The sequence below is a fragment of the Lepidochelys kempii genome, chromosome 6 (genome assembly GCF_965140285.1).
Source record: "Lepidochelys kempii isolate rLepKem1 chromosome 6, rLepKem1.hap1, whole genome shotgun sequence".
Classification (NCBI taxonomy): domain Eukaryota; kingdom Metazoa; phylum Chordata; order Testudines; family Cheloniidae; genus Lepidochelys; species Lepidochelys kempii.
Genome location: NC_136385.1, coordinates 107,120,695 through 107,136,343, shown reverse-complemented (window position 1 = coordinate 107,136,343; position 15,649 = coordinate 107,120,695). Strand labels below are relative to the sequence as shown.

General features: G+C 41.1%; 1 protein-coding gene across 4 annotated transcripts in view; it reads left to right on the top strand.

Annotated features, from left to right (window-relative positions):
• The window catches only part of ATG2B (autophagy related 2B), a 79,798-nt gene extending 64,598 nt beyond the window's left edge, over positions 1-15,200 (top strand). For 3 of the 4 annotated variants that reach the window (XM_073349593.2, XM_073349592.2, XM_073349591.2), the window contains 8 exons: positions 1,266-1,344; positions 6,503-6,710; positions 7,793-7,862; positions 8,584-8,666; positions 10,433-10,554; positions 10,705-10,859; positions 12,514-12,663; positions 14,088-15,200. In XM_073349593.2, coding sequence (XP_073205694.1) covers positions 1,266-1,344; positions 6,503-6,710; positions 7,793-7,862; positions 8,584-8,666; positions 10,433-10,554; positions 10,705-10,859; positions 12,514-12,663; positions 14,088-14,318 — 1,098 coding nt within the window. In that variant the 3' untranslated portion in view covers positions 14,319-15,200. The remainder of the gene's footprint in view (positions 1-1,265; positions 1,345-6,502; positions 6,711-7,792; positions 7,863-8,583; positions 8,667-10,432; positions 10,555-10,704; positions 10,860-12,513; positions 12,664-14,087) is intronic. The other variant, XM_073349594.2, reaches the window with a different exon arrangement.
• The last annotated feature ends 449 nt before the right edge of the window (positions 15,201-15,649 follow it).

Here is a 15,649-nt window from a genome sequence, read left to right as displayed (position 1 = left end):
AAAATTCTGTGACTTTTGAAACAGTGAATTTTTAAAGACCTGAGTACACTTGCGCTTTGGCAACACTTGTATAGCTTTGTCACCCCAGTAAATTATCATTGACTTGAAAGTAAGTCCAATAATTTTGAATTCTAATGTGAAGAAGACAAGTCAATAATATTTTAGTTAGAAGCACATGACATGGTAAGACGGCAGTACCACAAGCTCTTTGCCATTTGTTACTCTTAACAGCTATTTGGAACATTAATGGCAGAGAGCACTGAAAAGAGATGTAAGAAATTAGTTCTATCAGGAAGTTTTTTATTTGTTTAGTATCCACTGTGTGTGAGGCCTCCCAAACCCAGAAGTTCTAAAAGTTTAAAAGTGTAATGACTTGGTTTTGATAGAAATGAGCAATATGACTTTGAAATTCTCTCCTTGACCTTGACTGATTTCCGCCGACTATGGAGAGGGAGAGTTTCAGAAGTACATATGACATTTAGGTGTCTACCTTCCATTGGCTTTCAGTGAATGTTAAACACGTAACTTGCTGCCATTTGTGCCTCTTAAATTCCTCCCTGCCATAGTCTGTAATAATTTCATACTATATCCACCAAGAACAGAAATATAGCATGGAAGTGCTGCCATCTACCAGCCAAGAAAATTCCCCATTTGAAACATTCCTATACCATGTTTTTAGCTTTGCCCAGTACATGATGTCCACTTTTTCAGCCACTGGAGAATGAACCACATTCTGCCTTGTGTTCCCTGGAGGAAAGGGCCTCCGCATTGGCTTTGGGGCCCCCAATAATGACCTCCTCGACTCTTTAGTAGTTCAGTTCCAATGGATCCATGCTAACAGGTTCCCCTCTAGCTACGCAGAAGAGGCCAAAGGAAAAGTAATATAGTCCTAGACTGTATTCTGTGAGGGTTGGTGCAGGGACCATGCATGTCCCCCACCCTCTGAAGGGTCCCGGGAAAGGGATTGGGACAGTACCGCAAAAGCAGCTGCGCCACGTGCTGTGCAATCCAAGGGCAAGTCCCACATTTCTGCCTATGGCTCTCCATTGTACAATATAGGTCAGTGTATTGTTTGGTTTAGGTTGCAACTGAAAAAAGGACTTGAGCTCTGGATGCTAAAATGTATCCTCTTGTTCCTTTGATTGATGTACAAGTCCCCACGGAAACATAACATCCAGGATTGTGGATGGTTTCTTCAGAGAACTCTAGATTGAGGTGATTTGTTTCCTTTCCTTCAATGTGATTGCATTATTTCTTTATTTTAGGATGCCTTGTTTTTCCTGAAGGATTTTTTCACTAGCCTTTCTACAGACGTGGAAGTCTTAATGACTCCGGATCCGGAAGGTACTATTATTGGTGTAGTAAGCTGGAAATGCATACTCTACCCCCTCTCCCTCTTTCTTTCTCTGTCTCTCTCTCGTGTGTGTGTGTGTGTGTGTGTGTGTGTGTGCGCGTGCGCACTTGCATGTACACTATTACATGTCATTTATTTATTAAGCCCAAAGCTTTCAGAAGAGTTCTCTAATTTTGTGTTGTTCGTCGAGTAGATACAGAGCTGTATTCCAGTTAGGTGTATGCACGCTCAGCGTGCTGGAGTTAGAGATGTTTGCCTACCAGTACGCATAGAGGGTTGTGTTTGTGCCTCATGGCTGTGGCCCCTCTCCTGGCTATATGAGCTGTTCTCCATTGGTGCTGAGAAAGAGGTCTCATAAGACCAATTGGGACTGCTCCAGGTTGCGGGACGACACCTCTGCCTCCCCCAGAAAAGGTGCGAACCGGATTGGGACTGAATCCAGTGTGCAGGATGGTACGGGTACCTCTGGACCCTTCTCTGGTACTGAGTGGAACGGGTGGAAACTCTGGGTCTGGCCTCCATTCAGTCCAGTACTGATGGCTGAGGTGCTGGTCCCAATTATGTCCACGTCATCCATGAACCAGGCAGCAACAGATCTCCTCTGTCTTTCAGTCCTGCCCTTACCGTTAGCCAGAGGTGCGCCACCTATAGCTCCTCCGATGGAGCCAGCCGCTGAACCCTTGTGTCTGTTGGCACCACATCCAGTTGCTCCCCTCCCCGTGAAGCCAGTACTGGAATCAGTACAGGGGACCTCAACACCAGGACCCTCTTTGGCTTCCCTGCCTTCAGCACCACAAAGGCTCCCATGGTGGCTTTCATCATCCTTGATGTCAATGCACTCAGGTGCTCCAGTATCGCTGTTTGTGCCAGGACTGATTCTGCCTGTGGCACTGGCATGCTCGGTACTGACAGGACTGCCTTCACTGGGGGCACTGATTCCTGCCTCTTTCTGGGCGATGGATGAATCGAGCTACCTATTGACTCTCTCGGGCATCGCTCCTCCCATGTTCCCAAGGTCACAGGGCTCTTCTGATTCCGAGTCGGGATTGTCATCTTCCCATTCCACATCCCCTGACAACCTCTGAGGTCTGCCAATGGACCAGTATGGTTCCCAGGATTGGCATGTACCCCGAAGCTGGGACATAGGGCCCAGGCCCTATTGGCCACCAATGCCCTACCCATATAAGGCATCTCCTTGGCCATAATAGTTGGAAATAACAGAGCTCAGCAGGGTAGGCACAGGCACCGGCTTCCTTTGGGCCCTGGGGGTGCTCAACCCCTGGCTCCACCACAGACCCCACCCCTTCTCCCAGGTCCCCACCCCCTCCCTGCTTCTTCTGCCCCAGCTCCACCCCTGCCCTGCCTCTTCCTGCCCAGTTCTGCCACCACCTCTGAGCACGTCCTGTCCCACTCCCTCCCCCCAGCGCCTCCTGCACACCATGGAAGAGCTGATCGCGGTGGGCAGGAGGTGTTGGGAGGGGGCAGGAGGAGCTGATCAGCGGGGCTGCCTGCAGGTGGGAGGCGCTGGAGGTGGGAGGGGGGAGCTGGCTGCCTGTGTGTGCTAAGCACCCACTAATTTTTTTCTGTGGGTGCTCCAGCAATATTCAGCGGCTATCCAACAAGTCCTGCTCAACAATAGGAAGTCCTCCACTAGGATGGCCTACTTAGCAAAGTGGAAGAGGTACTCACTGTGGTCCTGGGCTCATGAAACACAAGTGACAGGGGCTTCCATCCAGGACATCTTCGCGTACCTCCTACATCTTCAGAAATTTTGCCTTGTGCTCAGTTTTCTGAGAGTGCATTTGGCAACTATATCTGTGTTTCATCCCCCTGGAAGTCATTTTTTTCCAATGCCATGGTGAGGAGATTTCTGAAAGGGCTTATCCTCTTGCATCCTCTGGTCTGAGATTCAGTTCCCTTGTGGGACCTAAACACGGTTCTGGCAGCTCTGATGGACCCTCCATTTGAGCCCCTTGTGTCCTGTCTGCTGCCCCTCCTCTCTTAGAAAACCACGTTCCTGATAGCCATCACTTCTTCAAGGAGGGTGTGAGAGTTGCAGGCGCTAATGGCTGAACCTCCTTACATTCAGTTCTCTAAGGACAAGTTAACGCTGCAACCACACCCAAAGGTTTTATCCAAGGTGGTCTCTCAGTTTTTTCTGAATCAGGCAGTGTATTTACCTGTGCTTTTCCCTAAGCTGCACTCTTCCTCAGAAGAACAGCGCCTCCGTGCTCTGGATGTCAGGTGATGTCTAGCCTTTTATCTAGACTGTCCTAAGCCATTTTGTGATTCACCTGACCTGTTCGTACCATATGCGGACTGCATGAAGGGGCAAGTGGTCTCTGCCCAGACCATCTCTAGATTGATAACATCCTATATCAAAACTAAGTATGAGATAGCTTCGGCTACACCTCCACCGTGGCTATGGGCTCACTCCGCGAGAACGCAAGTGACAGCAATAGTGTTCCTCCGTGATGTTTCCATACAGGACATTTGCATGGCAGCCATGTGGTCTTCCATATGTACGTTTAAGAACTATTATGCTACTACTGTATCTTCCAGAGTGGATGTAGGCCTCCGAAGAGTGGTTTTAAAGTCCCTATTTCTTAGACTCGGAGCCCCGCCTCCAGATTGGGGTACTGCTTGTGAGCCACCTAAGTGGAAAGCACATCTGCATCTACTCGAAGAAGAAATTATTACTTACTGTAACTGTGTTTCTTTGAGTTGTGATTCAGGTATGTATTCCGTGGTCCACCCTCCATCCCCTTTGCATTGGAGTCTCCTTCTGTGGGTTTTCGGTTGGAAGGAACTGAGGGGCATTGGGGCAGCGCTGCCTCATATAGCCAGAGGAAGCGCAAGCACCACCCCTCTATGGGTACTGCTAGGAAAAGTCTCTGGCTCCAGTGTGCTGGGAATGCACACACCTAAGTGGAATACACATCTGCATCACATCTCGAAGAACCACAGTTACAGTTCCTTCATCAGTTTTTGGGTACCCACATAGGTCCTCAGCACCTCTGAAGACCAATCACAAGATATCTCTCAAGTTGGGCACCCAAAAATTGAAGTATACGAGTGAAAGCTTCTGAAAAGTTGTGAGCGTATATGTGTAAAGTGTTGGAGCTATGGATAAACAAAACAAATGATTTTTCTCCTTCTCTGTTAAAGGGTATGTATAGTTACTAATTTAAAGTTAAATGCAGCTCTTGCAGAAGGAATCATATCCTATATTTATATGCAAGTAGTAAAATGTTAGTATTAAGTTAAAGTAGTATTTCCATTCAACTGTCATTGTAAACCTGGCCAAAAATGAGAGAATAAGATTTTTTTTAATTAAGTATTATTCTCCCTTTGACTATATTGTATTCTCTTCTGTGTATGTAAACAATTTTAGATCACCTACTTTCCTTGGTGCAACTTGCAGAAATATACAGGCTGTGTAATTCTCAGCAGGGTTTCTGGTAAAATTCCATGAATGCTTTTGCCAGCCTACAAATGCTTAGAAATCGCAAAGTTTACTTGAAATTCTGAAAATTTTACTCAGTCTATCAACAAGAGGAGCTTGTTACCATAAATCTTTACTCCTGACTTTTTTTTAATGATTTATTTGTTAGCTTTAGCTACCTATAGAACTATTTATAACTTTACATATTGGGAGCATTTTACAAATATGGCTATTCTTGTGAAAATCCAGTTTGTTCTTTGAGTGCTTGTTCACGCTGATCCCAATCAGGTGTGCGCACGCCGCGTGCACAGTTGTCAGAAAGTTTTCTCTTAGCTCCCGTCAGGTCGGCTGTGAAACCCCCTGGAGTGATGCCTTCATGGCGCTCAATATATGACCCTGCCGACCTGACCCCCCCTTCAGTTCCTTCTTATCGTCCATGATGGCCACTGGAACAGTGCTCACTTGCTCAGCAAGTGCTCCCTTAGCGTTCTTCTATCAGTTATAGTTAGTGTTACAGTAATTTAGTATAGATAGTTAGTTTAGATAGTAGGTTGAGAGCAGGGGTCTCTCCCCAATCCCTAACCTCTCTCTGGCTCTGGGGCATGCCATGAGCCCAAACCTTTAAGCCCTGCAGTGCTTGTAAAAAGCCTGTTCCCATCAGTGACCCCCATGACTCTTGTCTAAAGTGTCTGGGGGGAAGCGCACCAAATGGAAAGGTGCAAAATCTGCAGGGGTTTTTGGCAAGAACCAAAAAGGAGCGTGATTTCCCACTAAAGCAACTGTGAATGGAATCCACTCTCCGCCCACAGCCGGCTGCGGACCACCGAGACCCGGCACTGGGCACATCCGTACGGAGTGCTCTGGCATCCATACGCAACACAGTGCTGAGGAAGGACTCTACCACAAGAGACCCTCGGCACTGGCGCTCCCCGGCTCCATACCCAAAGATAGCGGCCAAGCACCGCTTGACTTCTCCTGTGCCGCACAAGAGCAAGGGTACAAGCCTCATCAGCTGCATTCCTGGCCCAGATCCCGATACAAGAGATCTGCAGGGCAGCAGCTTGGTCATCGGTGCATATGTTTACCTCTCACTATACTATCACCCAACACGCCAGAGATGATGCAGCATTCAGCAGGGTGGTGCTCCAATCAGTGATTCCTTAACTCTGACACAACCTCCAGGGTAGAGCTTGGGAGTCACCTGATTGGAATGGACGTGAACAAGCACTTGAAGAAATAAAAACGGTTACTCACCTTCTCATTCTTCGAGATGTATTGTTCATGTCCATTCCAATACCCACCCTCCTTCCCCTCTGTTGGAGTAGCTTGCAAGAAGGACCTGAAGGAGGGTCGGGTTGGGTCGGCAGGGTCATATATTGAGTGCCATGAAGTGCCACTCCAGGGGTCTCCACAGCCGACCCAATGTGAGCTGCTAAGGGAAAACTTTCCGATGACCACGTTCACAGGGCGCGCACACCTGATTGGAATCAATGTGAACAGCATATCTTGAAGAACAACAGTTACGAGAAGGTGAGTAACCGCTTTTTATACACCACAGTGCGTTTAACTGTAACAGCATGGATTTGTTTCATTAGACTAAAAAAAAAAAAAGAAAAGAAAACACTTATTTAACAGGCTGTTTGAAATTACTGTGAAAGACTATGAATTATTTGTTTACTGTATGTAAATTTTTATTATCTCAGTTAAAAAGTCTCCTGGTGCTGATGTAACCTGTAGTTTGCCCAAGCATGTCAGCAGCTTCAAGGACCCAAGCCCAGTCATTTCTTTCTCAGTACACAAGCAAACAAGCCAAAATGATAGTGTTGATTCTGTGGATATGGTTAATGGAGAGGACCATCATTTTTCACATGAAGAGATCACATCGTTCAGCGATCAACCAGTCTTTTTCAGGTAAATTTTGGTTGCAGGATTTCCAGAGGGGTACACGTATTCCACCATTTTAACTGCTTTTTATAAAATATGGTATTACAATAATTTCTGTGCAGCCTCAATGGGCATGATCTTTTTCCTCCAGAGCTTAAATATAATACTATGATGTATCATTGAAAAATAAACATTTCTTGAATTTCCTGTTAGCTTTTTCAAACTCTCACATGCATATGAAGAAAATGAAATTCAATAAAAGCTCTGATACATCACCGTAGATGAGCAAGGTGTGTTACCAAGAAATAGAATGACTGGTCCCTGCACTCAAGAGCTGAGTCTAAATTAAAATTAACGCAATCAAGGATGACGGTGAATTAAGGGAGGGTCTGGATGTTATGGGAGAGAAGAGGGTTACAATAGTAAAATATCATGAGATGAGCTTTAAAGTAGTTTTGCCCTAAAAAGTGACTGAAGAAATTGCACCTTCTTATTCAACAGTTCTGCCTTATGTATTCAGTTATAACTACTTATAACGATTAACTTTTCACTTTTGTTAGCACAGCAGAACCAAGCTGTGGGAGAGTGAGCTAGATTCTGTCCCAGCACATGCATCACCAACAGAATGGTTAACTACATTCCGATTGCTGGGCCAAATTCTGCTCTCATTTTCATGTGTGCAAAGCCACTGAAAACAGTAGAGTTGCACCAGTGTAACTAAGGGCAGAATTGGCCCTTGGAAAGGATTGTGCTGATACAGTATTGAGAAGGAATACATCTTGTCTTTCTGATCTCAAGATTAATTTGCTGGGCTGATAGTTAGAAAAAGATTATACAAACTTTTACAATAAGCAGATTTGATCTTGAAGTCATTGAAACGGTGAACATGGAACCCCACATTGTTTTTTATGCTCCCTTTTTGGAGTAGAACAACAGTCTAAGGTGCGCTATACTGATATATGCCTTACAAAAAAACTGAAGAGAATCGTATTATAATGTGACATGCGCTTATTTGTGATTCATACTTTGGTTTTCCTTTTGAATGGCTTCATTTATTTCCTGTTTCAGTTTCTCTCACTGTAATAAATTGTTTCCTTTGTATATTTCAGAGAATTTCGATTTATATCAGAAGTTCCAATACGTCTTGATTACCATGGCAAACATGTCTCAATGGATCAGGTTTGTTTACAACACAGAGACTATCTGATAAAACTGATGTTTTGTGTTTTCTTTCCATGAACAAAACTATCCTTTGAGCTACCTTCCCATCTGCAGTGTAGTCTTGAAAATTCTCAAGTATTACTTATTTAAACTTTCAGTGGAACTAAATAACATGGAACTGTTACGTGAGAACAATGGGGTAGATCCTTGGGTCTGGTTCACCATTATTCAGCACAGGAAGTTGTAGGACTGGGGACAAAGGAGACTGGCGTTAAGCCACTTTTGTGTACCTTCTTCCCTGAATCCTGGGGTTGGTTGGGTGTTGAATGCCAGCCACTCTCACCCAGCAGGAGTGGCCCTCAAGGGACCATGCCAACATCTGAGGGTGCATGAAGTGCACTAGAGCTCCAGCTAAGCCATTGGGTGCACCCCTTGACACACCGCCATACTGCTGGAGAGGCCTGTGCCATCCAAAGATTTCCCTTACACCAGTTTGCTAAGTTTGTATTGTGGCTTCTTTATCCAAAGCACCTTGTGTCAGTTTTAATCTGGCATAGTTCAAAATGCTGTAATAAAATAAATTTATGGGTTACGGGGGTAGGTTTTATTTCCATGTATGCAATTTAAAATATATTCAATAAAATTTGCATTTGATCCAAGGTTCTCAAGTATTTATTTCCCAACTTCAGATTGTGTATTGCAGATAGACTTTTAGATTAATCAAGTATTTAATTTTCAGGGTACATTAGCTGGGATTTTGATTGGTCTTGCACAATTAAACTGCTCAGAGTTAAAGTTGAAGAGACTTTGCTATCGACATGGGTGAGTTTACAAAATTTTAATATGATTTTTTTTCTGGAAATTGGATGTGGACGTTGCAAGTAATGGGGTATACCAAGCAAAAAGCAACATCTCATATTAAGCATATTTAAAATTCCGAGCACATTGCAATGATTTTTATAAGGAGAAACTTCATTTTTAATGCACTTGAACTGTTTGATTATAGACATTTGTGCTGTGAATGGGGTGAAAACTAGGGCAGAGAATTGTCTAATATGGCTCCAATTCAGGAAAGCATCTCTGTTCAAAACAACTCTTAACCGTGTACTGAACTTGACCATAAAATCTTAAAATTAAACATATACTCAAGTTCTTTCCTGATTCAGAGCCTATGGGAATAACATGAAGCTGTACTGCTGCTTTATCAATTTTCCCCATAAGTTTTCTTCCACTAACATACTCCAGAATGCAATTGTAGATTGTTTTTTTTTTTTACTGGGGAGAGCAGAAAGATCAAATACCTCAGTTCGCCAGGGCTAAGTGAGTATGGCATTTGAGCCTTCACTTTTCCTCTTATTTTAGTGTTTAAATGTCTTTTCTTGTTCTCATTCACTGGAAAACACATCCCTCAAGCCATGGAATCATAGCATTGGAAGGGACCTTGAGAGGTCATCTAGTCCATTCCCCTGCCCTTATGGCAGGACTAAGTATTATCTAGACCATTTCTGACAAGTGTTTATCTAACCTGCTCTTAAAAATCTCCAGTGATGGAGATTCCACAACCTCCTAGGCAATTTATTCCAGTGCTTAACCACCCTGAAAGTTAGGAAGTTTTTCCTCATGTCCAACCTAAACCTCCCTTGCTACAATTTAAGCACATTGCTTCTTGTTCTATCCTCGGAGGTTAAGAAAAACAATTTTTCTCCCACCTACTTGTAACAACCTTTTACATACTTGAAAACTGTTATCATGTCCCCTCTAGGACTTCTCTTTTCCAGACTAAACAAACCCGATTTTTTCAGTTTTCCCTCATAGGTCATGTTTTCTCGACCTTTAATCATTTTTGTCACTCTTCTCTGGACTCTCTCCAATTTGTCCACATCTTTCCTGAAATGTGGCACCCAGAACTGGACACAATATTCCAGTTGAGGCCTAATCAGCACAGAGTAGAGCGGAAGAATTACTTCTCTTGTCTTGTTTACAACACTCCTGCTAATACATCCCAGAACGATGTTCGCTTTTTTTGCAATAGCGTTATACTGTTGACTCCTATTTAGCTTGTGTCCACTATGACCCCCCAGATCCCTTTCCGCAGTACTCCTTCCTAGGCAGTCATTTCCCATTTTGTATGTGTACATCTGATTGTTCCTTCCTAAATGGAGTACTTTGCATTTGTCCTTATTGAATTTCATCCTATTTACTTCAGACCATTTCTCCAGTTTGTTCAGATCATTTTGAATTTTAATCCTATACTCCAAAGAACTTGCAATCCCTCCCAGCTTGGTATCACCCGCAAACTTTATAAGAGTACTCTCTATGCCATTATCTAAACCATTGATAAAGATATTGAACAGAACCGGACCCATAACTGATCCCTGTGGGACCCCACTCGTTGTCCTTCCAGCATGACTGTGAACCACTGATAACTACTGTCTGGGAACGGTTTTCTAACCAGTTTTGCATCTACCTTATAGTACCTCCATCTAGGTTGCATTTCCCTCGTTTTTTTTAATGAGGTCATGCAAGACAGTACCAAAGCTTTAATTATCATTGCTTTCCATAAGTACTAATAACTCTGTCTGTTACAGTTTGTTAGGTGTGGATAAGCTATTCTCTTATGCCATCGCTGAATGGCTTAATGACATAAAGAAAAACCAGCTACCAGGAATCCTAGGAGGAGTAGGGCCTATGCATTCATTAGTGCAATTAGGTGAGTTCAGTTCTGTTACTGTTCTAATACATATCACCCTGGTCTGCATGTAGCAATAGCAGATAGTCTGCATGTAGCATTTAGCAGCTTTTCAAGGTATAAAGATTTATATAACAAGTTATGTGTTTTGCATTCTGGCTGTAATTTCAGTTCAAGGTCTGAAGGACTTAGTATGGTTACCAATAGAACAGTACCGAAAGGATGGTCGTATTGTAAGAGGCTTTCAAAGAGGAGCAGCTTCCTTTGGTACTTCCACTGCAATGGCAGCTTTAGAGCTAACAAACAGAATGGTTCAAACCATACAGGTACATTTTACATTATGTCTGAGGTTAGACAAGAGAACAAGTTTTTTAGTAATAATTATTACAGTAGTCCCCAAAGGCCCCACTGTGGATCAGGGCCTCACAGTGATGGGTGCTGTACAAAAATGGAAAACAGATGGTCTCTACCCAGAGGGCTTATTTGTTTTCACTTGAAACACTTGCAATATGGAAACATTGACAGCAAATAAATCAGGGTAGATAAAGATCACGCTTTAAAAAATTAAAAATAAATTTTTAATTTCTATTATGATTTGTAATGTATATGCTAGTTTTTTTACCATCCTCCTCCCATTTTATCATCTTTAATTGTGAAAGTGGATATTTTGTCCTTGTTAGTAGAATTACATATTTTAGATTTCACAGAGGAATTTTTTTCCACTAAGAAGTTTTATTTTTAAAATGCTCATCCGTGCTGAGAGAGACAAGCCCAGGGGCTCATTCCTTCTGTGAGATCAGCACAAAATTGTAAGCAAACAGCCTGTGCTGTGTTTGCAACCAACACTCCCTTCTGATCTGTTGCACATCCAAGAGTCAGAAAAGCCAAAATGCTTGGACAAAGCTGTACTCCTCCATTAGGATTTGTAGTTTTGAAATCAGTGGGACTTGTGCTCTTGAATCACTCACATGCTTTTGAAAATCCCAGTTAAGGCACCTAAATATGGGTTTAGAAGCCTAGCTTTAGGCTCCTACTTCTGAAAATTTTGACCTGTGTATATAAAAAGTTCACACTAACTTTATTAATGTTTTCAAACTTGGAATAACTTTCTGCTGTTAACATTGAAGTAATTTTGTTTTTAAATGAAAATAGTTCTATGCACTAAGAGAAAAGAGTTTATTAAAATTACAATTTTAGCCCCTGAAGCTGCAAATACTTCCTGTGCACATTTTTAACTTTATGCATATGAGATTTCCCATTGAAGTCAATGGCATTATTCATATGATTAAAGGTACATACCTGCTTGTGTGTTTTAGGAACAGAGCCTTAATTTTCAATTTTCAGCTACTGCCATTTTGTAAAATTCAAATAAAATATAAACCTTATCAGTAGCGACAATTAAAAAGCAGCATTTATAATTTAGTTTATTATAACATAATTTAAAATTGCAGTGTCATAAATTTTCAAGATAGTTTTACAAAGCCCGAACCTGATTTAAATCAATGATTTTTTTTAAGTTATTTAAATTATCATTTAAGTCAGTGATTAAAATCACCTTGATTTAAAATCATTCCACTGTGAAGCAAAATTAAAAAGGAGTTTTAATGTTATGGTATCGCTGTACATTGAGACAGAGGGAAGGAGGAGAAATTATGTTAGTTCTGATGACTCCTGTGGTGGTTCAGTGTGTAAAAGTGATGAGACTGTTTTACTAATATGTAATGTAGAGTGTAATATAAACCCTCTGAGGCCATATTTGTCTGCCCTTTTTAAACTCATATTTAATACATAGCCTGTATTGTGGTAACAACTGATAGAGGGAGGAATGCATGTAAAATGCATATTCATATCTTTAAAAAAAAAACAAGAACGTACGTGATGGATTATCATTGTAATTTTGTAAATCGGGTTGGTTAGGTATGTGATCAAATGCTATATTAAGAATGTATTAATTTATTTTTCATTTGAACTGATCACTAGGCAGCTGCAGAAACTGCTTATGACATGGTCTCCCCAGGTCCTAGTTGTATGGAGACAAAAAAGGTCAAACGATTCTCTCGGCATCGCTTAGCTCATCAGCCAGTAGACCTACGGGAAGGTGTGGCCAAAGCATACAGTGTGGTAAAAGAGGTATGCACAAATGCTGTTATTTTTGACCAAAGTGCAATTAAACCTTGTTAAAGCAAAATATGAAATATGTAAGATGGTATTAAAAAGTTCTTATTTTGAAATTTCAGCTGGAGGGAAATATCAGATAATTTGAAACATACAATCTAATTCAGTAGACCAAACTCTATAAAAGCGTCACATGTAGGGAAAATCTGAGAAGCAAAATTAGGCCAAGGCACCTTCCAAACAAGATGAATTATAACCTGAGTCAATAGAAAATCTGTGTTCTACAAATTTGCATTCATGGAATCATAAAAATGTGGGCTGAAAGAGACCTCAACAGGTCATCTACTCTTTTATCCTGAGCTGAGGCAGGATTATGTATACCTAGACCATCCCTGACAGGTGTTTGTCTAACCTGTTCTTAGAAATCTCCAATGATGAGGATTCCACAGCCTCAGTACGTAACTTGTTCCCATGTTTAACTATCCTTATAGTTAGAAAGCTTTTCCCAATATCCAACCTAATCTCCCTTGATATTGTTTTGCTGATTTGTCCTAGTGAATATCAACAACCTTAGAAGGACGTAGCAGTTATTCTTATCTTTTGGCATCTAACACTATCTAAAATTAAATTTCAGGCATTTATGATTTAAGCAGCAGCCTGTGCATGAAATGAGTGAAATTTGTCTTTCTCTACCATAGCAGTATGTTAAAAAGTTGAATTATTATCTGTGTTGTAGTTAGTTGTATTGTGGTTCAGTTATTTGTTTCATCTCTTGTGTGTTAGTAAAAATGTCCATCTTTTTTTTTTTTTATTCTGGTCATTATTTGGGGTGACATTTGTGTGATAACAATAGTTGGAGGACAGGTGAGTCTAACTGAGGTGAGGAAGTTTCAGTGAATTCCATCATTTTGGAATAGCCCAAACCTGCTTGCTCCACAGCCCAAGAAGTTCCCCCAAGCAATTATATTAAATCAGTCTTCCTATGTTTATCAGATTTTAATAAGAAAAATATCAAAACAATCACATTAAACTTGTCTAGTTACCGTAAAGTGTTGATGTAATACACACACACAGTTTTCTGCTGAGCAAGGACTTGTCTACACAATGGGTAATGCACTCCATGGGGTTTTGAGTTCTAAAGCACACTAATGTGTTGCATGTTACTTGCCCCTTGTAGACTCTGCTGGCGCACTTTAACATAGTGCTGTTGAAAACAATTCTACATTAAAGTGCACTAGGGAACCATTAGTGCACAACAGCAGAGTCTACACAGACCAATTTATGTGCAGCATGTTAGTGTGCTTTAGAAATCACACTCCCATAGAATGCATTACCCCACCATGCTGACAAGCCCTAACTGAAGTTGTCCATAAAATTAGAAAAGGATGGATTTTCTTCTTAGGTAACTGGTTTTTTGTTTTTTTTCTCAATTTCCCAAGGGAATTACAGACACTGCCCAGACCATATATGAAACTGCTGCTCGAGAGCATGAGAACAGAGGGGTAACGGGAGCAGTAGGAGGAGTCCTCCGCCAAATTCCACCAGCTGTGGTGAAACCTCTCATTGTCGCAACAGAGGCAACCTCAAATGTTTTAGGTGGAATGAGAAACCAAATCCGTCCGGATGTGCGTCAAGAAGAGTCACAGAAATGGCGCCTTGGGGAGGATTGATAGTTTAAATATGACTCAGCAAGAGAATAACTATGCTGGAAATACATAACATTATGTCCCAGTGGCAGCTTTAGATGGAACTCATTTCATTTCATTGTGTTCATCTCAGGAACGAGGAGGTTTTTCAAACAATTTAATATCAAAACATCCAACCAAAAAGTTCAGAAGTGAAAAGCAAATTGGTACTTGCTTGTGGACATGCTGCGTGTTACCAATACATTTGGTAGCTAGTGTCAAACATAGTGGAGCATTTGCTGCCAAGTCAGAAACATGCTTGCTGTATTTCAGTTACCATATTTTTCTTGGTTCATTTGATTTGCCATTAGAATCAGCAGCCCCTTTGTGACACTGTGTGTATTTTAAAAGTTTTCTTGAGCATGCTCAAAGAACTGTCTTCGATAAAGGGTTCCATAGATGCTCTTCAGTAACTAAATAGTAAGAATTTTGTTTTGGACATCAGACATGGAAACCATATGAAAAGAAGTCAGACAGAATGTTATAATTTTATGGGTCATGAGCATTGTTTTTAGTGTGGCACTTACAACAAGGACAGTCTCTTGGTAACTGTTCAGCAATTACACTGTGTCCATATGCTTGTGAACAATAATTGTCCCTCCTAAATATCAAATTCCTTCTTCTGTGGGTTTTTGAAGAACCTGAATGTTGCAGACATGTTCTGTTGTGTTGCACTTTAAAGGATATGGCCTGTATATTGTGCTTTTTTTATAGTGTGAATAAACAGTAATGTGCATTATCCTTTATGATTTAGAAACTTATGCCAATTTTTGAAAGGGACAACGTTTGATGAAAATTTTAAGGGAAGAAAAACAAAATGCAATGTGTCTTGCTTTGTTTAAACTGCCTATTAAATGAAAAATACTAGTTTCTTTGTCTTCTGATCTACTGTTGCCTATCATGAAATAACTATATTTTAAAAATAAAGCAGTTACAGAACTGATGTAGGTAAGGGGTAAGCAGAGTACAAAAATACAATTTCATAATTTAGTTTAAAATTCTATGCAGAATATATTTTAATAATCTTCCCTTTATTTAAAGGTTATATTGTTACAAACTTGTTTTTGCCATTCTCACAACATGGTATATTTCAAACTCCTATTATACAATTTTGATTAACTGAATGTCATGAGCAGCAATTCAGCTCCTGCTTTATTATTATTATTTTATTTTAAAACAAAATGTTACTTACAAACAAGGTCTTGGTTTTAAAAATGGCACATTTTACTGCTGGGTTTGTTAGATATACTAGAATCCACTTAATTGGGGTACCCCTGTCACTGGCTGGTTGTATCAATTAGGCATCTTGTCACAGC